We start from the raw sequence: 26052 nt of genomic DNA on the forward strand, positions 1-26052 counted from the left end.
ATTTTAAAATGTGAATAGTAAACACAATCGGAATCTGAAAAATCTGCAAACAAGCCACAAGGTTTAAACCTGGGGAAAATGTAACGGCTTCTACTCGAAAATTGATGGTATCTATGTTCATTCCTTGGCATTGCTCATTATGCATCACAATTCATTGGCGACTTCTTGACGATATCAGAACTTCTCCACAGCCTAACAAAACATGATACACGTACCATGGTCCTGGGAAGAAGCAGCTTTTAAAAAGATTAAAGAGGCAATGTGCTGTCCTATAACTCTAGCTTATTTTGATGTAAAAAAAAACCACGAGGAGTTGTTGTTGATGCAACAGCAGTAGGAATTACAGCCCTTCTGTCTCAGAAAAGTAGACCTGTTTATCATGCAAGCCAAGCTCTATCAGATGTTGAACATAGATACTTACAAAGATACAGATCGAAAGAGGAACTTTTGCTTTTCTGGACATGCACACTGGGGCTACTCGTGAGCGTGTTAAAGAACATTCCAAATTCCTCAAGTGGATTGTTACACGTCTACAAATATCCAAACAGTTGAATGTTATGCCAAAACATTTTGGAAAGCAATGCATATTGGCATAAAGCTATTCTAATATGATCATCACCTCTAGAATAGATTTTTTTATTCTATGTCTAAATCATTAAAAGTAGTAGATTAGGGTTAGTTCAAATGGACCTAAAGGATAACATTTTAATTTCTGTATGTTACCAAATTAATTGCATATAGTTCCATATTAGATGTGGTTTACTCAATTATTTAATCAAATAACTATTGTTATATGCCCATCTTCCCTTCAACCCGTGAAAATAATGCACACTCAAAAACTCAGCTGAAATATATTTATTGCCTCTACTATATCAATTGATGTAGTACAACAAAACACGGTTCAAAAGTTGACAAAATAAAAGAAAAATGACAATCTCAGTGTAAATACACATTGCATGTACAGATATTAGGATGCAATATTATGATTTTGTTTGTTGTTTCTCCCCTTTTCACTGATTTAATTCCCTTACAACAATCAAGGGTTGGGATATTATCCTATGCTATTTCATAAACATAATGAATGATGACAGCTTGAAGGGCACTTTCAAGTTTTGGGAGCTCAACTTGCGATGGTGATTTTTGAAGCTGTCAAAATGGACATTTGACAGACAGATGGAATACTTCTCCACAATGTGATCGTATGGTCAGGTTAGGCATCATAATACTTTGGTGGACCCATTAATATATACTGTCAGTACTATCACACAATACTTACTCAACTTTGCAAACATAATGGGTTTCTCATGATCTGAAAGCTGGCAAAGTCATGCACGCCGGTTACCAAAAGTAAACCCAGAGACATAGGCCACCAGCATCCAGGAGCACTTTGCTTGCCATATCAAAACTTTGTTAGTAAAATGCATATGTAAGCAAGTATTCTGTGGTCATATACTGCTGTTTGCAAAGGAATATGTAACCCTTTTTTTTAAAATTGTGTATATGGTGATATTTAAGGTGGGTGAGAACTTGCAGTACACCAACACCTGTGTCTGGAACTATTTCCAAATTGTTATCTTGGCCTTAGCAACTGGTCCTCAACAGAAGAACCATAGCGATGACCATGACTACCAGCAACTGTTGTTTTTGGCGCATTTGGGAATAAAGGAATATGTGCCATGTTGTGTGAAAGGTTAAAGGTAGCAGAACCTAGTGGTCGGAAGGGCAGCAAATGTGGCTGGTTTCGCTGTGTCTAGGGAAGGTAGGTAAAAAAGCAGAGCCTAACCCTTTCTTTCCATTGCCTTTGCCTTCCCTGATAAGACAGGTACATTTTAAGAAAAATGGTGGGTGGGCAAGGCCAGTGTTCCAGTCACAGGTTTTGAATCACCAACCTGCTCCACAGCCAAACATACCAGTCCCCATGCCACATTAATTTTTGGGTAGGTATTATGTGAGCGTTCTATCATTTTTTGCTAACCCTTTATATCTCAATGTTGTCATAAAAAATGTTTCTATGATCAATTCACACGATGTTTGCATGACATCTGAGTTCTGATGCCCCTGTTCTTTGCAAGTTCAAAATGTCTCTTTGGCACACATACACTAGCATGAATGCATTCAAAACCTGTTGTTGTTTTTGACATATGGCTTTTTTTCCCACACTGCTACCACATCAGTTAGATGACAGAATTATGATCACAACAAGAAGCATAGTCTCTTGCTCTTCAAATAACCCAAAGACTGTTTACAATAATATTCACTTAACATTCAGTAATGCATCACTCGATGTTCTTAGCTTTGGTACTGAGACACTAGTATATTTCATTCAAAGACTACAATAATTCTACAAAGGATAGATACAATCTGTATGTCACTCACACCAGCCCATACATTTATTTGCAGTACAATATACATTGACTATATTTATAATGGTTTGACAAAGACCTTTCTCTGATTGCAACATTAATTTTGAATTCCAAAACACACAAAATAATCTAGTCAAATATCAACAATTCTTTTCATAAGACAACAAAAGATTACAGCTTGATGTCATTGAAATACACCACAAATCAGTCCATTAAATGAAAGATTAGGTACGGCGATATAAAGTGTACAACTGGTGAATAGTCCTTGGAAACAGTACCAGCTAAGTGGCAACATCAAGCTAACCCCACAACAGAGATTACATTTGTTTTCTCATAACACATAGCAGTTTCTTGCAAAATGCAACAAAATAACGGAAAAATCACACAATTCTCATATGCTTTAAAACGAGCAACTCACTTTAGGACTGATGACTGCCAACTGTGACTTAGCCTCCACTTCCAGCCACTTTTTTTTGGGAAGATCACCAACTAAAGGAAGGAATAGGGCTGATGATGATTGCCCCCAGCCTCCTGCAATGACTACAGGTTGAGCACATATGGTCATGTGTCTGTTTTTTGCCCAGGTAACATATAAAGACCATAGTTGTGCACCTTATGATGCTATAGGATGTAAGGCTAGAGTTAATATGTAATATCATATTGCAGCAGACTTTATTTTGTTTTTTTGGTTTGCTTTGAATCTGTTTGCAAAAGCAATTTTGATATATAACCCATTATGCCATAGGATTACCAAGTAACTATATGTGCAAAAATCAAACATAAAATGTATCTGTTAAATCCTGATGTTTAGTTAACAAGTTCTGGTGTTGCAAGGATAAAAAAAAAAAGAAAGAGCACAGAAAAAGAGAAATGGGTATCTGCAAACATTGCATATATTTATTCTCACTAGTCTTTTCACTACTAAAAATGTTATGTGCTCAGTATTGGTGTTACAAGGTATTGTTTAACGTATAAAATCTAAAATCAGTGTGTACTGATTTCAGTTGTTAAGTTCAAAGTCTATCATCACTATGTAAAATATGAAATATTCATGATGCTAATAACTGTTACAGATGACAGAATTTAATGGTTCTAGAATAATTTTAGTGTTCATCTTAGAATGTATATGGAAATGTGAAAACAGGCTGTAATTAACTGAGCAATTATAAAAGCTGAAAAATATATATATGCTGACATTAAAAAAAAGTGAGAAAAACTTTACTCTGATGCAAATCACCCTGAGATTATGAATGGGAGTCAGTCTTTCTAAATGTGCTGTTTTGGAGCTAAGACAATCAAATATTAGTGGACCTTTGAAGCCAACAAACAACAGTGCAAAGGTCCAGAGGTATGTCTTGCAACTATTTTGCAATAAAAAAACACTACTATTCATAACACACATACTCATTTGAATTTTTTAATATATATGATCTACCATCTTCACCTGAAACTCCATCCTCACAAAATCTCCTTAACTGTGTTTTTACACTTGTAATATATGGCTTTTGCAAGCAGAGAATTTACAGTTTTCATTTTATTTAAAGCCTTTGTAAAAAATGTGTAAGAGAATAAATTTAAAGCAAGGAGAACAAAATGGAGTAGTAAAAAGTTTTGTTTTCAAACTCAAAATAGTAAGCACCAAATAAGGTCAACAGGCTTTGTGGCTTGAATGCATGACTTAATGGAATCACTGTCTTGATAATGATCAATCTAGTACTTGATAGTTTGCGTGCACAGAATACATTATACATTTCCAAAACACAAAGAAGTCAATGTTTTGAAAGTCATGTTTCTGCACAATCTGATGCAGTATTTCTAGTTTGTTGAAATGCCTAAGCACCTACCAAAACGCTGTTACCAGAAGCATTCATTTGTAACTAGTTCAGGCACTTTTCATATGATGTTCAAGCAAAAATGGTGAAATATCTATTACTCGAGATACATTTTCATGCATTGTGAAATTATGTAGACCCTTGTTTGTTCTACTTCCACAAGTACACAGCACAAAGACATAAATAATGTGGAAGAATCTAGCACTTGAAATGAAAAAGCAAAAAAAAAAAAAAAAAGAAAAGAAAAAGGCCTCATATACCATGAACCAGGCTGGAATTATTTGTGTAATTTTACAAAGCATTAAGCCTGAACAGATTTAACTTTAAAAGAGGGATTTTTCTTTTACTTTGTTCTTATCTTAATTTTCTTTTATATAGCATAATAATTTTCAGGTGAAAACATCCTTTCACTTGCAACCATACCAAACTGCGACCACACTAAAGAAAATGGTGCTATCATATGGAACAGGAGAAATCTAACAATTTCCTATTTTTGTTTATTTGTTTTGTTTTTAGTGTCTGTATCAATACAGTATTTAGAAATATTTGTTTCCATGAAAACCAATGAACCATCAAAAGAGTGAACATTCATGGAAAGTTATCTCTAGCGCTACAAATTTGAAGGGTATATTACACATCTATTAAATGAAAGAGAGTGAAAAGGCTACAAGATGAAGAATAGACAAGCAACGTGTTGGCCTACCAGACACCTCATTTATTTACAATCAAACAGCTCTTTTAACACTTAGTAAATGTCTAAAAAGGTAACAATGCAGTCCCTCTGGGCAGCAGAGAAAAACCATGACCAAACATACAGAAACAGGAAACTATGCACAAAAATATCCACAGCAGTTTGTCGGGACCACAGGTATTTTACCACACAGATCTTTTTGTGCTGCAGTAATGGCTTATGCTTAAATTATCACTAAAATGATTACAATGTGGATGCACAGCTCTATAGGCCACAACCTCTCAAGACAAAAAATGTTTAAGATCTTAAAAACTTTGTGACAAAGACTTTCTCAAGCATAGACATTGTTCACAGGGAAAAAATGTGTCCAGCATTTGGTGAAAAATACTACGATTAGTAACTGCTTTTGTACAGCAATTTTTCTTTAAGAGATTTTCTTTTAAAGACAAGCCAACTTAGTACAGCACAACCTGGAATGATTTACCTATGAAGATTAAGCAAGCTGTAGTCATAGAGGTCAGATGTACCTAATTTTAAAAAAAAAACATCCTAAACCTGACATGAACAAGTTTGTGTTCCAATCAGTCAACAGTTATTTTATAACAGGAATTTTGTTCCTTGTCAGTTATTACACTAAAAGCCTAGTTTGAGTCTCTCTTTAGAATTTTATCTCATAACAAAGCCATTAAAAAAATGATGCAGAATGTATTTGTTAGCGTGACCTAGCAGCTGTAGCAGTTCGACAGGCAGCAGCCTTCTATTAACTTAAAAAGATATTGCATAGCCTATATCACACATATGTGGTCCCATTGTAAATTTACGTTTTGCAGCATGCACTTCAATTAGAGAGTGATTTCAAAACAAGTATACCATGTTACCCTTTCCTTGTCTAAAACCATTCTTTTCCTTGTCTTCAGTCAAGAGATCTAACTAAATACTTCAGTGGGTTTCTCGAGCTTCCATTTTGTAACAATGTTGTCTCCACATGTCCATCTTCTCTCCCCATTCCACCACTCCCAACCTCTAAATGAACCATATTATCCAAAGTTTAAGACAGCAACAAGCTCATGTCGACAATATTGGATTGTTCAAAACAAATGACTGATATGTGACACATTTTACAGCATCAAAAAAAGTTGCCTTCAAGTGTGCTGCCAGGACTGCATCATATGGCAATGACCACAAGGCTATACATTTATCCCACATACACACATCCATTTAAAAACGTTTTTAAAAAAAACCATACATTTAAAAAAAATCTACAACACAGAATGGCTTATCACATCAAATGTGTGTGCAATGGAGAAATCCAATCTTTGCTCAGGAAAACATCACTGTGGTCAAACATCTAAATGTACCAATTTTTTCCATAGTTGAAGACTACTTTTTGAGGGACATGAATGCAAAAATGAACACTGGCAGCATAGAAAAGTAAAATGTAATATCAGCGTGTCACGATGTAACAGACATATGCCATTACTCACCCCACGAATTTTGTTTTGTTTCAATATCTCCCATTATGTTATAGGATAATTTCAATTTTAAAAGGTGCATGAGCAACCACTAAGCTCTTTGCCTACACAAAACTCTGTTCTAATTCTTATAGTGCTTGTATCAGCAAACTGAAACTCACTGACTCCATAAATTATGCCACAGCAACTCCTAGCATCTACCAACTATGTTCAGGTCCTCATGCGGGAAGATTGGTGTTTTACACTGAGCCAGCCATTAAGGCTATATCACGGCAAGGCAGCCAGCCCTGTAAAAATATGCTAAATGCAGAGAAAGAACAGCGTGTCCGCGATGAAAGCTGAACCCAGGACAGTCAATCTTTACTGTAATGGCGACAGGTGCTAACTGCTGCGGCACCAGACTTCCCCAGGTGGCGCAAACACATCAAAGTATGCATGCAAATACATCCAAGACCAGACTTAAAACATTATAAACAAACAATTTTAGACATCTTAAAATCACATGAATTCAGCTGGCTTTGACCTTCTTGTATCACTGATGGTCCGAGGTATTTCTCGTAACAATGATGGTAGCAAAGATAGAAACAATCCTAAGCTTTTCAATAAAAAATATCTTTTCATACTACCCACCAAAATCCTTCAAGATCATACAACTGGCTGCTATTGACTTTATCATCATAAAGCATTGTTCCAAGTTTCAGTAACAGGTTACAAAAAAAAAAAAAAAAAAACCCACCTCTTATAGTATACTGGCACACCAACATTTAACATTCCATTCTATCAGCACAGTTGTTCAACCTTTCCTTTTAAGTAAATGTGTGGCATCTCTTATTTTGTGTTTGTGGATTTCTATTATTTATTTTTTAGGGGTTTATGGATATGTAACATTATTGCTGTGACTGTATGTCATTCCTTCATTTCTTTGCCAGTACTACAGTTCATTAAGATATTCAGATATAGTTTCATTGTATACTACTGTTTAGTGTTTAATGTTCTTGCAAGTCTTCATGAAAGAATTCAGCCATTTTTCACTATCACACACACGTATACACATATTGATATCAATAAATACTTCTGCCATACTTTGAATTTATGAAAATAGAAAAAAATAAGCTGACTGGTTTCATAACTATTTTCCTACTCATGTAACTCTGTTTTTTATTTAAGTCTTGGGCTTTGATCAGAAATCTTTGTTTTTCTAGGGTATTTCTTACTTCACCTCATATTTGGAATGAGTTTGGGGTAGCATACTAATAATATTGCATTTTTGATGATTTATGAAATAAAGCTGAGGTCATCTGCCTTCAGCAATATGACAATAATGTTCTATACACTACCTTATACTTTCAGCAGCTGACATTTTCTGTACTTTGTTTGTGAGACACACACAAAGTTGCTCACCAAACTGGTCATGACAGCTTCTGAACATGATCCACAGCTTTTTTTTTAATATTTATTGGAACCCTCTTTTCTTTTTGTAAATCTGCATTTAAGGTGTTAAAAAGGAGTCATATGACCTTTAACCTAGTCACCAGTAAAGCTTTTTAAAACTAACCTTCTTTTGAATTCAAACCTATTATCAATTTTATTTCCTTGAAAAACGTTTAAAGAATCTCAGTATTTTCTCAAAAAAGCCTTAGGGGAGGTTATAAAATATCATCAATAGAGTGAACTGCTTGTTTCTCAAAGCCTTACATGATGTGAGCCATCTTATATTCTCCTTTTGAAAGTATTGTGTTTAAATTTAGAAATGGTGGGGTGGCGTTGGGGTAAAAGGGTTGGTGGTAGGTATATTCACTTACACCACAAAAGTTCCTGAAGTCATCAAACAGTCACAAACAATATAAAGCCTAATTTTTTCAAATGCATGAGGATGTGGTTAAAATGGACAGTTGCAAATGTGTAGGCATATGCAGGTATACATAACACATGCACACTATTAATTGAAATGAAACATCAAATGTAACAGACTTAAGTGAAGGAAACAGATCAGATATGAAAATTAATAGAAATCTGACAAAGAATCCATTACATTTACAAACAAGTAACTCCTACATACCTGACCCCTGATTACAGGATAAAAACAGGACAAGAGTGACAAAAGTTTTAAGGACAGATTTTGCCCACACACATTCTGCATGCATTTGTCAAACTGCAGAAAGTACAAAAATGAAATCGCATCCTCCTTTTAAAGGGTCTCGTAGCCAAGAACCTGTAAGGGCAGTAAACTGTAAGTGATTCACCACGTGAAAGGTATGGCATTAAAGGGTCTCGTAGCCAAGAACCTGTAAGGGCAGTAAACTGTAAGTGATTCACCACGTGAAAGGTATGGCATATGGAAAGTAGATCTTTAAGCTATCATTTTGCTGCCTTCTACCTCTTCCTGATAAATCAGGTACAGTAAAACCTCTTTATTAAAACCTTCCTGATTACAACTCCCTCCTAGTCAAGACCCAAAAAATTTTCACGGACGTATTTTGCTATATAAACATCATCTAGTAACTCCTTAAACTGACAGTCGGTAATCTGTTAAGACTTTCCTGCAAAAGTTACACTTTGAAAACAAATTAGGCACATTTTAAAATAGATTCTTCTGGCCAGCCGCTAACCCTGTATTAAGATTTTCTGCAGATATTAGCAAAAATAAGTACAGTTTGAAAGAGACTGATTATTCATTGGATTACCGGTCATTTCAACCTAAACCATATCGCTTCAGTCATAGCTACCATATCGTCCCAACACCGAAAGTCGAATCCATCCAGACTCAAAAGACGAATTGATCTCCAATGACATGAGTAGCTATTAATGCCACATTTTATCAACAAAGCCATATGTTATTTGAACAAGTTCAGCTACCACCATACTTAACAAAATGACTGTCCTGCAATACACATTCAGAAATCAAATCACAAATCAATGGCACATACCACAATTTTCTTTTAAATCGTTTTTTAAAGCCTTTGTATTCATTATATATTCTTTAGTTTGCAGGTTTCTTATTAAATGTATCTCCAATGTTTAGTTAAAATCTCACAATGACACCTAAACACCATTTCCTCTTAGATCCATTTTTTTGAAATGCCTTTGTCATCATTATTCTTTCTGAAGATTCTTATTAAATGCATATGCAGACAGTCAGGTGGCCTAGGTGCCTGGTCGATGTGACTTTCAGTGTTATGATGATGTGATTTAACAGGACAATATGGTTTTGACGGAGTCGATTTGACTTAGGTCGATATAGCTGAAGTTTTGGGTTGAAATGACTGCCTCTCCAGTCTCCCAGCCTAGTTATTGTAGTCTCTTAACCAACACATGAGTCAATTGTGCTTCATTAACAATCTAGATGCCATGTGTCTATAAAAATAAAATTATTGTGACTACGCTTTACTGTGAATTTTTTAAGAAATCATGATCAAAAATATAAATAGTGCATTTTTAAGAGAGCATCTTTGTCTGCTAGGGTAATATGTATTAATTTCTCTTACCTGCAGAGTTAGTTCCCCTAAGAAATCTCCAGTACAGTCTAAGAATGGCAAAATAAGCATGACCAAGTGAACGCAAAAATGACAAAAAACAACAACAAAAAAAAACCAACAACACAGTAAGACATGGTTTTCAAGGGCACTGTTTCTCAATTAACTTAAGCAGCCTGGTTGATCTCCCTACTGTGACCCCTCTAAGTTACGACCCAATTTTGGTGGTTTTAGTGAGTCTTAAAAAGGAGGTTTTACTGTGCAAGCTTCAAAAAGGCAGCATTCTGCTCTGGAGTACAGAGCTTCTGTCAGGCCTCCCCCCATATGCTTTTTAAAAATAAAAAAAACATGAAATAAAAAATTCTTACCATTTCATGTGTCCATATGTGACTCTTAAATAGAAAGATTGCAATATAAGATTGCAGTGACAAATGGCAAAAATCATGACAGAGATCTGTGGAAAATTATCTCCATGAATGGGAGTCCAAAGATCCACCATGGAAATATTTATAAAATGCTAATAACTATCTTAACTTGTGATTTAAAAAAAATTTACATTTACTTCTTACAACCACAAATGTAATGCTTCACTACCATCAAAATTTTGGATTTTTTTTCAAGACATTCACAGATTTTTCATGAAATGGAGACTCTTCTGTAGATTTTCTCAGAACTTCCATTATCCTGGTACCTGTACAAATAAGCTCAGTCTCCATTTAATCAACCAAAATGATCTTCATCTCAAACATGGTGCAAAATTATGTTGTAGTAAGGCGTAAAGCAAGCAGATAGACGTCATGATGGTGATGGTGAAGGAATCAGTAAAACCTTTGGATGGCATTTGCTGGTGACACATTTCACAATCATACACTAAACTTACATAATCCGTGGCATATTAAAAAAAAAGCCTGCTGCCCAGGAAAAGACTGCGTTTAACAATCATCATGCATGTCCATTGGTCTTCTGTGCTACGTAGTCACTATAGCTGACCGTGATCTTTTCACTACGGTAGCGAGTCAGTCGTATAGCCTTCCGCACCTCTGGTGTGATTGGTCCCTTAAAGCCTCCCTTTCTTAGCAAAGAGTCAATGGTCTGTATTCGGTCCCATCCTGAAAGTAGCAAACTTACAGAATAATGAAGAGGTAGTTTAAATAGAAATAAAAACAACAACAAATGAACAAAATTATCCAGCAAATAAGTGGAGGGATAAAATGGAAGAAACCTGATCAACATTCCATAACAAAAATTAGAATACCTATCACCATATTCTCAGTCTAAAAAATGAAAATTCTGAGAAAAGGTGATGTCAAAGAGTAAGGTATGAGATAACACAGATCAGAAAGACAAAAATCTACCACTCCATATTTTCTGTGGAAAACCTTAAGTACAATTGATGAAGCAGTAGTCACAATAAACCATATCCAATTCTCAGATTTTAACCCTTTAAGGCATGATAGGCCACAACAAAGTGGCTTTGCCGAGGAAGCACGGGGAAGGGATTTTCATTACTTTTATTGCAAAGTTCAAACTTTCTCCATTCCCAAAAATATATAGGTTTCTTGGTCAAATGTTTACCTATGAGCAGCAACAGTAAAAATACAAACTTCACCCAATGTCCTCTTCACAGTCTTCAGTTATTAGCCGGTCTGTGTAATACTTATAGTTTTATGCAATGCTGAGAGGGTTAACAGCTTATTATCAAATTGAACGTGATTCTGGAAAGCAATGCTGGCAATGATGATAAATTTAACGAACCCTGCTCTGTGGCCACCTCTGGAAGATAGGTAGCTGTCTTTTTATGTCCCTTCTCATTCACAAATTCAATGCGGATTCCATTACCTCCAACCTGAAACATCAAACAAGTTGTGTTGCACGCGTAAAATTCCCAGTCCTTCCAAAGAAACATCAAACAACTAGTACTGCACGCATAAAATTCACACTCCTTCCAAAGAAGTTCTTCAGCTCACTGATTCATTTTTAGATGAATCTTTTTCTGGAAGTACTGAATTGTCTCTTTTGCATATGCACAAAAAGTTGTGTGTGCTATGCATGGTGAGTAACTTGTAGCTAGAACTTTGTGCAATATAAGAATTCTTATTGTTACCAGTCTCAAGATATAAATGGATACTAAGTAGCTAGATGTGACAGGTCTGGTGAAAATAAATATGAAAATATACAAGCAGAAGAAAAATATTGTTTCTCAGTTAAATTATAAAGACTATACTTATCTGAGATAATGGCATAATTTAAAAAATAATTTCACTTACTTACATCGCAGCCCTGATCCATGCTAAGTAATGCTTGTTAGTATGAAAAAGCAATGATTTTGGGGGCCAGTTATCCAAGGATTAGGGATATTGTTACATACTGATTTTTTAAATGGAGACCAACTAAACATGCCTAACATGTTGGTGTTATTTCCACAGCATACGAACAATATATGTTCTTGTGACAGAGCGGTGAAATGATGCATCACATTTTTGCATTCTATTAATGATGAGGATGATTATGATGTATCTGGTTCTAGCTACAAACTACTTACTACACAAGATTCAAGTGATGTATTAGTGGTTCAGTACATTGTAAATTTATATAGCTTCAACTTCAATAGAATCTTCAGCATGCACCTCTCCATTCTGTCCTTTACTTACCAGTGCTTACTAACACCACACATACAGCTCTGAGTGGACTAGACTTGATTCAATCACAAAACTGTTAAGATAACTCAACAGATACTTTGGTTACATCTGTGACATCTGAAAACAAATTATAACTGTCACTTTGTAAAACAAAAGTACAAAAAAGAGAGGGTTTTAGAAGACGAAAGTTTTGTTCAAAATGTCTACCTCCCAATCAAGATAGTCGCGAGCCTCTTCAAAATGGGTGAGGATCGATACGGAACAATGAAGCTTAGAGAATTCCTCTTTCGTGATGGGATCAAAACGGCTGTCTTTCATTGCACTGCAACCCAGAAGTATTTACACAAAATCCCAAATTTCACAAGACAGGGTACAGAAAAAAGTGGTAAAAAAAAAAGATGAATGAGGAGGAAGAAATTTCATCCACTTCTGCATATTGTTAAAAAAAAGTCCACTACTTTAAATCTGTAACACAAAAGACTTGAAGTATGCTGACCTAAAAAAAAAAAAAAAAAAAAAGGGGCTAGTAGGAGGTACAAAAAGATGCAATTGCTATAGCATTCATGCAAAGAGTGTCAACATATATTTTAATTTTTCAAGCCTTGAGCAATCACAGCAATTTGAATCTTTGGTAGCAAGCAGTTGATGCCCACATTGGTTTTTTTTCTGGACAAGCAGAACTTCTGAGATTCCAGCTGTCGGCAGAAAAAAAGGTGATGAATCTTAATGGCTTGGATGTTTGGGTACATTGATGTCCCCAGCTATGCACATTACAATATCATGGCTTTCCAAGTCTATTTGAAGGCAGCATGAATTTCCAGTCAGATGTTTCGGGCCTTGTCAAGTTCTTCCCTCCCAACTTTCCCATCACACCACACCTCTGCCTGTTCTTTCTAGTGTTCTTTTTCAGTAAATCCTGGCCTCAGGGAAGAGACATCTGCTGCTGAACAGATTCAGGACAAATTTTAAATGTAGCTGCCATTACAAAAGGAATACTTGCAGTTGCAGGTTTTCATGCCATAATTTGGCAGCAAACACAATGTTTGCATAACTTGTGTTTCTGTGGAACAATTCTTTAAAGCTAAAAACTTAAGCAAAAAATGTAATAGTGGTCCATAATGATAGCAACAACAAATCCAAAGCTGTATCACCTGGTGACAGCATACTCCCTGAGGCCATTGTGAAGGTTAGTGGGTGAGAAAGTGCCAATGCATCCACGAAGACGTCGATCCCTACCCATTTTCCATGTCACAAAGAGGGGACTGCAAAAATATGGATAATTTCGTTTTGTGTAAAGTCGTAATCCAAAACTGAAACTACTTAAATATTTTTTAAATTACTTTTTACATCTCCTTTTTCCACTTCCAAAAATATTTTAGCACAGACTCAACAAATATGAGGAAATATAAATACAAAATAAAATTAAAAACCTTTAAAGGTCATTTATCTAAAAGCCATTCAGTTGCGGATAACCAATACCCAATCACCGACATTTTGTCTTGAGAATGTTATGCTACCTTCATATTATGGCTTCAAGATCTCCTACCTTTCACACTTCTAAAAATACTTATCTAAGTCTTCTTAAGAGGCAGTTTAGTTCAGTTGCTCTGAATATGTAACCAGCTGCAAAATAATAATAAAATAAAACAGCCACAGGACCTATGTTTATAACTTTCTACGCTTGTATCTACCCCTTTAATACTAATAGTATATCTTTACAGTTTCTTATTATCTGTACAAAGTTGTAAATAATAGTGAAATATTCCTCCTAGCAAATGAATATGTTAAAGAACTTTTATGTGTTCTATAAGTTAAAGAAATAGGACTGCAAGCAGTTGATTCTGTAATTCAAAACCTCTATAATGATATATAGTAGATATTAAAAAGATATTTCAGTAATGTGGAAAACAAGAACCTAGGTACAAAATGAATGGCCAGTATTTAAAAGTGGTTTGTGGACTTTAAATGCGTAGAGGTGTTTTTTTTATGACCTAATCAGGGCTTTGTCTATATTTAGCAGACAAAGGGGGACGACAACACAGCACTCATAATAGTATTTTTCCAAGTGACAGGCGAACAGGAACAATGTAGTGAGGACGCAATCCGGTTTGAATCAAATTGTGTCTGGTGACGAAACACATGCGTTTTAATTATGATACTAAAGGGTTCACATCCTAGGCTGTTTACCAACAAGTGGTCAACAGCATAGGCGATCAGTGGCTTATGATGTCAACGTGAACGAAAAGCCTCTGGCAAGGAAGCAAGATCTGCTCACAATTGTTAACTCAGTAGAACATCTTTAAAATGAAAACGATGAACGGAGATAAACATATTTTCTCTACGCTTTTTTTGTCGTAAATTATGTTTTCTTGATATGAAGCGTGGCTTAAAAATCCATGGAGACTAACTCAAAACTAACCAGCCCCACCTTACATGGTAATATGTAAACATTGATACAAACACCCCCAAAAAAAGAAAATGGACGAACCTGACACAGAAACAAATCACACAACTTTAAATAATATTTCTACAAATACTTTATTCTGAGACACATTAAATCATAACGAAGTCAAGGCACCCGAAAACAATATTTATAGTTTGCGAAATGAAGCGAAATTTACGAATATCAAACGTAGGTCACATTAATAAATCCAAAGTTGAGGCCATTGGACCATACTCACTATGGTTCATTGGTGAATCGAGGTGCTGCCTTCCCCAGTTCATAGTTAAACAAATGGCTATGAAGGACGTCAAAACAAAAGAAACACATATCAGGTAAAGCCACAGAATAGGAATTCTTGTGAAAGTTTGGATGAACCGCAGATCCGTTGCAACATATCGACGGCAGAGAGTTGTTTAGCTTTTGTTTCTTCACACCACAACAGCTAGCAGCCATTTTTCAAGTGCCCCCCGCACTTCACGACAAAGTCTCGCGTGATTGGATGAAACGAAAGGGAAACAACCGCAGTACAGAGAAGAGTGTTGTGTGCTGGCCACCGGGCAGGAGATCGAACATTTAGGGTACAGTGAGACGGTTTTAACAGGTAAACGCATGTTTTTGGCAAAGAATATTGTGTATTCCAGACTAAACTGAATGCTCATTCGCTCTGCTTTACATTCGTGCATCACATTTTTTTTTTTGTTAAGTCATATGGACGCATTATCAGTGTTGTGCGCAGAATCATCACTGGATTTTTCCATGAATCAGAAACTGTACAACAGAGTAGGAAGTTACTGGCAGGTTTTAATTCATTTCTCACTCATTCTTTCTCTTTGTGTGTGTGTGTGTGGGTGGTGGTGGAGGGGGTTGGGTTACATAACGGTGTGAACACTTGCTGAATGATGAATACTTTTACAAAATTAAAAATTACAAGTTAAACTGCTACAGATATTAAAATAAAAAATCAGCACATTTAAGTCATTTTCAAGTTAAAATAAAAATCTATGATTTTTGTGTTTACTTTTTAGGCTACTATGGCAACAGTGAAGTGGACAGGGGGTCACCAAAGTTCTGTGCTGTGTGTTGCGGTAAACCAGACAACCGGCACAATAGCATCTGGAGGGGAGCTTGGCGAACTGTGCATCTGGTCAGACACTGGAGAGTTGTTACATAAGTATTCACGTCCTGGTGCTGACTGCACCTCAGTATTGTTTTCTAAAGAGAAACACTCAATCCTGTATGCAGCATTTGGGTTGGAGATTCTAATGTTTGATGTTAGCCAGACCTTGGAACTAGTGTATGTGTTCCAGGGTAATCAGGATGAAGTGAATCAGGTGCAGCTGGATGATAAGGAGCAGTTTCTTGCAGCCTGTGATGACTCTGGTGAGATAAAAATCTTCAGCATAGGAGATAAAAAGGTCTTTAAGACGCTGCGATTTAAACACACAAACATTTGTTCTACAATTTCTTTTAGGTCTAACCATCCCTGGGAAATTATCAGTGGCGGGCTAGATTGCCGCCTTATTCACTGGAACTTTTCCACTCTTAAGTGTCTAAACAAGTTTAATATGCAGGAACTGCACAGCACAAGTAATGATGCCTCCTTGTACATGGTGAACCCACCTTTTGTTCATCATATAGGAAAGAATGAAAGTGGATCTCTATATGCCTGTGCATTGGAAAATGGACTCATTGCTGTATTTGATGGCAGCAGCAGACATCTGAAAGAAAAGTTTTCTCTCCATGCACATGAACAAGGTGTATCACAAGTGCATTTTCATGGGGACAACACTCTTATCTCAGGAGGAAATGACTATCGAGTGATTGTTTGGGATCTTAGTAAAGCAGAGCAGTATCAAGAACACGAAAATTTAGTAATGAATGGGGATTGTTCTCCCGAGGACAAACGGAATGAAATTATTACAGTCCTGTGCAGAGTTAAAATTATTGCTCATCCACATAAGGTGAACTGGCTGATTCCATTTGTTCGTAGTGGTCACCTCTTTGCTGCAATTGCTGATCAGACTTGTGAGATTACTATCCAGCCACTTTAGTTTTATCATTGGACAAATATAGCTACAAAAACTGCAACCACCAGATACACTTATGCTGTATCTAACTGTATGAATTTTGCCAGTGTCTTTAACTGATCTTGTATAATCAGTCCTCAAGAAACCAACATAAGGATGTCCACCAACAAACTATAAATGAATGATGGCAAAGCAGAAGTAATTCCAATAGCCTCTACAAATAAAGTGAAATGTATACCATCCTCTACTACTACTTTCTACAACATGTCTTTCCCAGACCATCAAGAATCTTAAGTCGGTCTCTTGTTTAATTTGCCCTCGTTTATGTGCCCGGCATCATACAAGAGAAATTAATTTTTTTATAGAATTCTCTGCCCCTTTCTCTTTGGACTGCATGTACAAAGTTTTTAAGTCTAGCCTCAAAACCTACCTTTTAAGAAATATCTTAATAATATTTGGCTCACTCCTCAGTTCTTGATCTATGTTCATGCATTTTGATGTTTGTCATGGTTTCATCTGTTTACTGATGATTGTGTTCCTCAGTTGTATGGCTGTCAGTTTATAATCTTTTGTTAGCAGGTCATTGAGTTTGCTTCCATATGGTAAAATACACTCTAAAGATTCAGTTATTATTAGTTATTGTATGAAAGAGTATCATTTTTCATATTCAATAGTCAGTATTAAAAACTGTTAAGAGTGATAACACGGACTTTTACTAGGACCCTTTTTTCTTTTGGTTCTAACATGGTGGATATTTTTGTGACATTTGGGAATGTGTATAGATATAGTGTTACAGTGTTAGACACTGCTACACAGTGTTAGGAGTATTTTTAACTGAGCTTTTGAAAAAGGAAACTTGTTTGTATGACATGTTTTCTAGTTAGCTCTAAATCTTTGTGTGGAAGGGAGATTTTTATGAACAAATGACATGTACAGAGAGTTGAGGGTCCAAGTTCAGCGACATGTACTAATCTTGCTAGAAGATTTGAATAATAATGTTTTGAAGGATAAGATCGCCTGATTAGGGCATGTGCTAAAGGGCCATTCTGCAATGGAAGCTTAAACAACCAGTGAAGTAGTTTGTTATTTTTTTTAAAAATTTGTTTTTATATGGTTTTTACCACTTTTTTGTGAAACTGCTGTATAGTCAGTGCTCACACTTGCCTGTGTCTGACTACATGGTTGTATTTCATTGCATTTTCCCACTATTTAAAAAATTCTTTGAGAGACTTTTTGGCCATTAACTCCTTTTGTAAGAAAAACATCCCACTAATCATTTTCATGAGATTTGATGATGATCTTTCAGCTTATGCAAAACATGGCTTTGTTTATCATAAGCCTGCTTTGATGACGGGAGTTCGGATTCCATTGTCCACTCCTCTTTTAATGCTGAGAGTTCCCAGAATTGGCCGATTTCATATACTATGTTTGATAGCAACAGACTCCCAGCTACCTACTGACAGAGATGCAAACTTAAATTGGCTATGGTCCATCCAAGTTTTGCTTGCATAAATTTAGTGCCTTTCCTAAGTTTTTCTTCAACATGTGTTTTTAATGAATTACCATTTCCATCTGTATCCAGTACTCAGTCTGAATTTTATCTTACTTTGCTGAGTACATAAAGCTGTAAGGTGTTGTTACCGTTTGCCACAATTAATGTATAGGTGATGTAGACAGTTTGATTCTATAATAGTTGTTCATTTTGAAAATGTAAGGGAGTACACATGCAGTAAAGATCATTGTTCAGAGAGTTGTTTTTAAACTTTCCCTTGCATTAAAACAAAAAAAAGAGATTTGTTTTTCTTGTGATTAAGGTGTGTGATATTTCCACCCTATCAAGAAGATGCTCAAGGCTAAACCATACTTGAGAAAAGGTAAAACATATTCTCTTATTTTTGTCTTGTGAGTTCATCATCAATAGGCTACCAAAGCAGAAGACATGTTTATTTAAGGGGTTGTAACGATACAAATGTTGTCACCATCTGTTTACACCCTCCTCTGCAAAGAACATACAAATAATGATACCAGTCATTGGGTTTTAGACCATTGTATATGCATCTGCAAAAGAGAGACTATGAGAAAGTGTGGATTGATGGTGAATGCGCTGGTCAGATTACCATTGTGAATGGTTTAAAAAATAGAACATCAGTCACCAGGATACGATACATAGACATTGTTATGTTTGATGACATCAGTGAAGGTAAGACAGGCACACTGCTTTGGCAAGCAGTCTGATCCTTTTAGAACCAGTCACCAGTCCTACCTAATAGCTGAAGTGTAGATCAACTTTCAAAGCTGAAATACCTGACATTGTAACTCTAAATGAGTTTAAAACAAATTTGGAGAAGTGAATTATTTCCTATTGGTCCCCACAAACATTGATTTTTTTTAAAGCTTGGGCAGCTTTGTATTGTTAGTATAATGACTTTTACTTAAAAACCACAGCACTGTTATTAGACACCATTTTTTACAGTGTCAAATGTACAAAAAAAAATTATTTAACAAGTAACACACAAAAGTATAAAACAAAGGCATGTATCATGCTAAAATTTTTCAACCAGACATTACTAAACTTTAAATATGCATCAACGAACTTATAAAATTTCTTTTATATACAATTATTATGTCAGTATACAGTAATCTGCAGGGAGACTGTCTTGTGGTTAGCTTAATGCAATGTCAGACCACTTTAGTACATATATACACATTTTTGTTGTTTTTTGGCTTCCTCTGACTCTTGACGAGCAGTTGAAACAATGATAATGCCATAGTCTAACGTGCTTTACAAAGTAATAACCATTGCTGCACATGCAGCATTCAAAGCCTTCATTGAACCACTAGGCTGTGATAAGTTTTCCAGCCAAGCCAATTAAGGAGCAGAAGGGTTTGCAGCCGAACCATCTGTGTCCTCCCAAGAAGCAACTTGTCATGGAGATCTTTTGGTCACAAAATTTCATCCTTCAGGTGACTTTGCTGGCTGCGGGTCTTGTCCAGGCACCGGTGAGCTGGTGGTTCCAGCAGCATGCTGCAAGCAGCTGCAATGGACATCAGGCCTGCCACCACGAATGCCATGTCCCAGGAATTGGTCGTGTCACGAATGCTGCCTACAGTCAATCAGGAAAAACTTGATTTAGAAGGAAGAAATTAACCTGTTTCAAGGAACTTTGTGCATTTCTCTTTCTCAGTGTGCATGTGTGTGTGTGACTAGCTGTGTATCCTGCTTTTGGATCCTAAAATATATTCTGTTTAAAGTTTTTTGGTTTATTTTTGAAATGCACATTCTAGTCAGGTTGACAACTAATGCCTTTATGTTGGATGCAAGGCATGTAAAGGCGTTGTTTTAGTTAGGATTTCAGTTTGCACCAGTTTGGGTTTTAGATTCGGAAAGCTGCTGTATCATTAAAATGAAATTCGTAAATGACCAAAGTTGGCAAAAGAGCAGAATCTACCATCTGGATTGTGTACAACTGATGTAATTTTTATACCGGTAAGGATGCATGTTTCACGATGATCTTGAAACTGCTTGTTTGGCACGATTTTTTGTTTAATAATTATGTGTTTGGAGAGGCAGTAATATTTATAATTGTTTTGGAATGATGATTAAGCTTTCCAATCCCAAAACAAGATAAAAGATCTTTTCGAGCTCGATGGCCAATCCCCAGACGCTCAGCCCCTACAAACTCTGCTTCACATGCATGAAGCGCTCACCGTAGATGGCAGGACCTGCCAACAACCCCACAGCCATTGCCATGCTCGCCAACCCGAAGGACGTGGCCAGCCGTTCCTTGCCGAGGAGGTCCACAAGGATGACTGCGATGAGAGCGATGAAACAGCCGCCGAAGAAACCAAAGCAGCTGCAGAAGGCCACCAGACCTTGCCAGGTCTTAATGCTGGGCAATGTCGTGCAGAACAGGCCTGCCGCGGCAAGACTGACCAGGAAGCTGTACTGGGCGCAGGAACAAAACAGAACAGTCAAACAGGGTGTACATGTAGTAAATCATGTCAGACCAGGAACAGTACTCCATTTGCCCCCAGAGGCCGTAATCATGGAGCGAGGGCAAAATCTTGTTTCCGAAGTCACAAAGCTTTGTTCAGACCCCGCGGACACTATTTTTTTTTTTTACCCCAGGGTATCTTTACCACTGCTTTGGCTCCATCATCTACAAGGACTGGACATCGCGTAAACTCTACCCTTGCCGTGTAGTTCCCCATGTCTCCCCAGGACAACTTGCCCTCGCTTCTTAACTACCGCCCTAGGTGAGTAACTTACTCCTAGATAGCAGCATCTAAACAGCTAATATTGTATTTTAGCTCACTGTTTTTATTAGCCTTCAAGCTAGCGGAGTTATGTGTCCTTGGTAGTGAATGTCAGCAAATCTTGTTAAGATGAAAACGGATACAGAATGTTAATGCTCACAAACTCTTCACGTGTGCCGATATAACCGGATTATGAAAGTTCAAGCAAGTGGAGAGAAATGTGTGTGCAGCTGCTGCCAAAATGTATCGTCATGCAGAAATAAGTCTGAGGATGTAAGCTTCTTCCATGTACCAAGGAGGTGTATAGGATATTAATTAGTTCGTGCATGTACCATGTCCTATACATGATGAGCCATTCAAAATCCCCACAGTCACTGGGCTAGGAGACTTTAACCTTTTCACATTTGTTCAGGAACACATGCACAATAAGAGATCCGCACTTCATTTATATTGTTTCAAAAAATGTTAACCGATTCAAAAGGAAGCGTTTGAGGCATATTTTCTTAAACGGAAAGAATTAGGGGAGTTAGACGTTTTCAGTTATTTTGGCAAATAAAGTTGGAATATTCGTTGTTACGTGGCTGTGATAAGAAAAAAAGGCTGCTTCAGATTCTTGAGACCCGGTAGATTTATTGAATATCTTGTTTAAAAAAATTATAAAACAGACGTGGCAATCTAAACACCGGAAGTAACCATTACTGATTTAGTGCGCAAGCACATTAGGACTGACTCGAAACAGGATAATACTTATCAGCTTTTACATCTTGGAACCAACAAATAATGTAAATTTCTCGCTTTACAACTTACTTTGCGCGGGAAAAGATGAAGGTCAGAAAACCAACCAATGAAAATTCGACCCACGAGATCGGCCAGCCCGATGATGGACACCATAAAAGCTCCTGCATTTTTGTCCATGCCTACTTCCTGTGAAAACAAAATTGATGCATGAGACAAACTTGAAATTTATCTTTTCTAAAATATGGGATTGTTATACTAGTGCTGACAACGATAGCATAGGCGACTACCCGAGCTTTAATTGGTCGTCGAAGGCTCGCCTTATAAGATTAAATAGACCCAGTTGCTAGGTCGTGCCATATTATTGACCGTTTCAATACCCATTATTATATTATGGTCACTTACATGGACCAGATATTCGGTCACTGCCTACCGGGATATATGCGTCTATCCACACGTGGAGTGTCTGTGTGTGCGAAAGTTTTTAAAGTGTGCATGATATTTTTCTTATGCATGGGTGCCTGCATACGCTTTTAAAATATATACACAGAATGCATGAACGCGTACTCGCGTGTATGTGACTGAATGAGAGAGATTGTGTGTGTGAGAGAGAGAGAGACCATATTTGATATAGAATATTACCAGTGAAAAACAAAGAAAGCACAGCTCTGCGTATACCTGGCAATATGAAGGCAGCATCACAAAGACGTTGGGATAGCTAAAGTTCATGCAGACAAGAGACACCATAAAGACAAGAAAAACGGGGTTAACCAGCAACGACCAATCAAATAGGGGTACGCTGGTGCTTCTAGTCTCTCCTTTGTACACTATCTGGGCGGAGAGTCTGAAAAAACCGCTGCATGCATCGGGAGCCTTCGATGACGTCAACGAAAAGACATCGTCGTTGTCCACTTCCGTCGCCGACTCTGAGATGTTCTGCAGCGACGCCAGGGCCAGGTCGCCAGCGCTGGCAAAGAGAGACGACTCGCTGCCCCAAGATTCAGCCCCGGATATCTGTCTTATTCGGCGATGAAGGAAAGACTCTGGCAACGCCGTCACCGTTGGGCGAGAGCCAGTCTCCACGGAGTAAAATCTTTTCAGGGGTGTTTTCTTGGATCGATGGTGGTCAGCAGGCAAGACCGTATCTCCTGCTTCCGACATGTATCTGATGTTATTTGCCTGCAACAGTTTCTTTCTCTCCTGTATAAACCGTATAGGGTTGACGATGTCGACAGCCTTGAAACTACCGAAGGTTTTACCCGTCTTTCGGTCCGGAGAATCCGGGGCCTCGAACTTTCCTCCCTTAACGTAAGACATTTCGATCGCTTCCCCGTTGGTGCTGCCCTCGCTACTACCCTTGCTGCGAGAGGCGCCGGACGCCATTTTCAAGCTTCCCGGTTGCCTGGCGTCCCATAATGCACTCGGATGACGCTCAAGGCTCCCACTAGCGCGCATCATGGCTTGAAACCTCCGGCGCTTAAAACTGCTCGTCTGATTGGCTGCCGTCGCGCGCGGGGATTTATTTTTAAGACTTCCGGTTCGCTCCGAGCCGTGCGATTGGCTGGACCTGCCCTTGAGACTCCCAAGGGTTCTGACGCTGCTCGTGGTGCTCGACCTGTCGAAGCGTCTGCGAGGTGGACCTGCAGCCTCGCATAAGCTGGAAAGGTTGACCATACTGTCGTTGGCAATGTTTTCTAGTTCAAAGCTACTACATGGCCTCTCATTAGCATCACCGTCTATTCCAGCAGACTGTGGTGTAGCAGCATTGTTAAGGTCTGCCGACTGACAACTGGTGCTCTCCAGACGAGAAGCCACGCCCATTGGTTGTCTATTTTTGTCACGGGTCTTCCCAGTTTCGTCGCGCACTTCAGCGGTGCAGTTAGACACGCCCCTTTGCTTCGCGGGGCACGTGACCTTGTAGCTGGAGAGAGGTCGGAAGAGCACGGCGCAGGCGCAGACGTGGAACATGATGGCGCCTATGAGGAGCAGAGCATCTCGCAGACCGTAGACATTGAGTAGATGGCGCATGAGATTCGGAGGAGGAAGGAGCCCACACCACTTCCAGAGACAGAAATTCCGTTGGCAAGGGCGCGGCGTCGAGTGAAGTGATGACCGACGATAACAACACTAGGTGCGTAAGCCAACGCCAGTCCGAGACCTGTGGAAAGACGAAGAGATCAGGGAATGTCCAACGATGCATTAATTTTGTGTGTGTGGTGGAAAATTATGTTACGTTTTACTGTTTGTAAGCAACAATAGAGGATACTTTCCGAATAGGTAAGCGACCTTGCTATTTGGACAAATTGTCCATTCAGGCAGAAGCATTTCAAGACGCCTTTGACAGAGAAGTATTACGATCCAGAAGACAGTCTGCACAGATCACTACACATGTATCTAGATCTATGTATACACGTATATATATCTTCAGATGCACATCTGTTTACACATACATTGAGATTGTCCAGTTAAAAAAATATATATGGAGAAGCTTCGGAAGTATAACATTGGCCTACCAAGACCATTGAGTATGTTTGTGACCGAAACAGCTGGAGACGTCGTTTGGTAGTTGATGTCAAGGCGATCAACTAATTATTCCGTTATGAATTCAACGTCGCGATGTCCCTTACTATTTTTTTCTTGTGACTCTAGGCAACAGGGATTTGATGTATTTGAAATAATAAACATAAACATGGGATCATCACGTTCACACATTTTCATACTTACACTTCCAGAATGGCATTTTATAGATCATGATGTGAACTTTTCACGTTTATGTAGTCATTCGCAATTGCATAGGAGAAAATGCTTATATATGTTTTATACTCTTAGAAAATGCTGTGGTAGCAGAAAGACCGACCTGTGACGGTGCTGTAGGTGAAGTAAAGCCAAGGGAAGGAGGGGACAAAAGCGGTGGTGATGAATCCCACCCCCATCAACAACCCTCCCGCGAAGACCACGGCGCGGCATGAGAAACGCACGCTGAGGGCATTGCTGATTGGTCCTGTGGGCGGAGACATTGTCAAAACAAATCATTTTTACATAGTGCTAGCTTTGCTTTCAACAGGTGTGTCAGTATACCATAATTAGTCTTCACGACCTGTTCAATGAATACTTCGGATATTTAAATCCGCGTTACATTGATACATAGACCTGTCACTAACGTCAGCATCGATAAATAGCTGCTGACCCATAGCTTTTCGTGTAAACCTCGGATTATTCGTTTAAATGAGATGTTTATCGCCGTGTTGAAAAATACCATATTGTTTATATCAGTGGGACCTTATGTTTGTAGAAGCAAAGGATTACTTGCTATGACAAGACAAGCGACAAAAGAAGAGAAGAGCCTACCCAAGGCCATCATGATGACAGAGGCCAGACCGTGCACCGCCCCTAGTTGTTTCGCCGACACGCCGAAGATGTTCTGGAGCTCAACGAAGAGCACCCCGAAGGATTTGACCCCTCCCACCACCAGTACGTGCATCCCAAAACAACCTGGTTTGGAAGGGGAAAAGAAGCTAACGTGACTACCACAGCAGCCAACACCACAACAATAATTTGAGCTTATATTTATAAACTTGTGTATTTTATTTCGTAATTGTAAAGAGCATTGTGTCTTCTTTACACTTTCTCCTCTTCTTTTTCCAAAAGAATCTTTGCATTGTTATCATTAAACATTAAAAGTTCAGCAAATGGCTGAGTAGAATAATAGCTCAAGTAGAAGTAATCGCAATAAGCATCTTCATGAGCTGTAAAGAAACTGTGTATCTAATGTGACACCTGTTATTGAGCTTGATATCAGCTCCTACTTAAGGTAAAGACCGTTCTCAACCGGGAAAAGTGCCGAAGTGTCAAACCTCTGAAGTACCCCAAAATTGGCAAACGCGTATGGACTTCGCTCAGCTTGTTTACCAAAGTTCTAATGTCCCGAACGTTTGCCAAACACCATTGGCTTTCTGTTACCAGCACATACAGCTTTGTCAAATTTGGTGAAACCTTCGACTTTATCCCGGTTCAGAAGGGCCTTTAGCAATCGGGCCTTTTCAGCGATATGATATTCATCATAGTTCTCAGGGACTGTGTATAGTGCAATAGTGCACTCGAACAGAGCTGAAATGATCAG

At 37.9% G+C, this 26052-nt stretch overlaps 3 protein-coding genes and 1 long non-coding RNA gene across 5 annotated transcripts; 2 read left to right on the forward strand and 2 right to left on the reverse strand.

Moving 5' to 3' along the window:
- Window positions 1–840: 840 nt before the first annotated feature.
- On the reverse strand, window positions 841–15408 carry LOC112555438 (AMME syndrome candidate gene 1 protein-like). 2 transcript variants are annotated; one of them, XR_003097500.1, is made up of 6 exons: window positions 15152–15408; window positions 13622–13732; window positions 12678–12792; window positions 11587–11677; window positions 8644–10940; window positions 841–8570 (listed from the first exon to the last, which is right to left on the reverse strand). XR_003097500.1 is itself a non-coding variant. In XM_025223844.1 (5 exons), exons 1-5 carry the CDS (start codon window positions 15364–15366, stop codon window positions 10774–10776), a joined length of 699 nt encoding a protein of 232 aa, XP_025079629.1. In that variant the 5' UTR covers window positions 15367–15408; the 3' UTR covers window positions 8618–10773. The 2 variants fall into 2 exon arrangements, 1 of the variants encoding a protein (XP_025079629.1); XM_025223844.1 differs by lacking the exon at window positions 841–8570 and having other exon boundaries at window positions 8618–10940.
- Window positions 15373–18031, forward strand: LOC112555437 (WD repeat-containing protein 53-like). The gene is made up of 2 exons (XM_025223843.1): window positions 15373–15514; window positions 15939–18031. The coding sequence occupies exon 2, from the start codon at window positions 15945–15947 to the stop codon at window positions 16962–16964; it is 1020 nt and encodes a 339-aa protein (XP_025079628.1). The 5' UTR covers window positions 15373–15514; window positions 15939–15944; the 3' UTR covers window positions 16965–18031.
- Window positions 18032–18580: 549 nt separating this feature from the next.
- LOC112555434 lies at window positions 18581–23991 on the reverse strand. Its single transcript, XM_025223835.1, has 4 exons — window positions 22611–23991; window positions 22005–22121; window positions 20649–20886; window positions 18581–20044 (listed from the first exon to the last, which is right to left on the reverse strand). The coding sequence occupies exons 1-4, from the start codon at window positions 23958–23960 to the stop codon at window positions 19884–19886; spliced, it is 1866 nt and encodes a 621-aa protein (XP_025079620.1). The 5' UTR covers window positions 23961–23991; the 3' UTR covers window positions 18581–19883.
- On the forward strand, window positions 23938–25360 carry LOC112555440. Its single transcript, XR_003097501.1, has 3 exons — window positions 23938–24063; window positions 24762–24996; window positions 25225–25360. It is a non-coding gene; the product is annotated as an uncharacterized LOC112555440 (long non-coding RNA).
- Window positions 25361–26052: the final 692 nt, after the last annotated feature.

Source organism: Pomacea canaliculata, linkage group LG14, assembly GCF_003073045.1.
Source record: "Pomacea canaliculata isolate SZHN2017 linkage group LG14, ASM307304v1, whole genome shotgun sequence".
In the NCBI taxonomy this organism is placed as follows: domain Eukaryota; kingdom Metazoa; phylum Mollusca; class Gastropoda; order Architaenioglossa; family Ampullariidae; genus Pomacea; species Pomacea canaliculata.

What these genes read in the sequence shown, in the direction of transcription:
- LOC112555437 (XM_025223843.1), top strand. Translation starts at nt 15,945, where the DNA reads ATGGCAACAGTGAAGTGGACAGGGGGTCACCAAAGTTCTGTGCTGTGT.
- LOC112555438 (XM_025223844.1), bottom strand. Translation starts at nt 15,366, where the DNA reads ATGGCTGCTAGCTGTTGTGGTGTGAAGAAACAAAAGCTAAACAACTCT. An exon ending in AGGGAGTATGCTGTCACCAG is followed by an intron (nt 12,793 to 13,621) that starts GTGATACAGCTT and finishes TCTGGGTTGCAG; the next exon opens with TGCAATGAAAGACAGCCGTT. An exon ending in AGAGGTGGCCACAGAGCAGG is followed by an intron (nt 10,941 to 11,586) that starts GTTCGTTAAATT and finishes TGCTACTTTCAG; the next exon opens with GATGGGACCGAATACAGACC.
- LOC112555434 (XM_025223835.1), bottom strand. Translation starts at nt 23,960, where the DNA reads ATGCGCCATCTACTCAATGTCTACGGTCTGCGAGATGCTCTGCTCCTC. An exon ending in TGCTGCCTTCATATTGCCAG is followed by an intron (nt 22,122 to 22,610) that starts GTATACGCAGAG and finishes TTGTTTTCACAG; the next exon opens with GAAGTAGGCATGGACAAAAA. An exon ending in GGCAGGTCCTGCCATCTACG is followed by an intron (nt 20,045 to 20,648) that starts GTGAGCGCTTCA and finishes GATTGACTGTAG; the next exon opens with GCAGCATTCGTGACACGACC.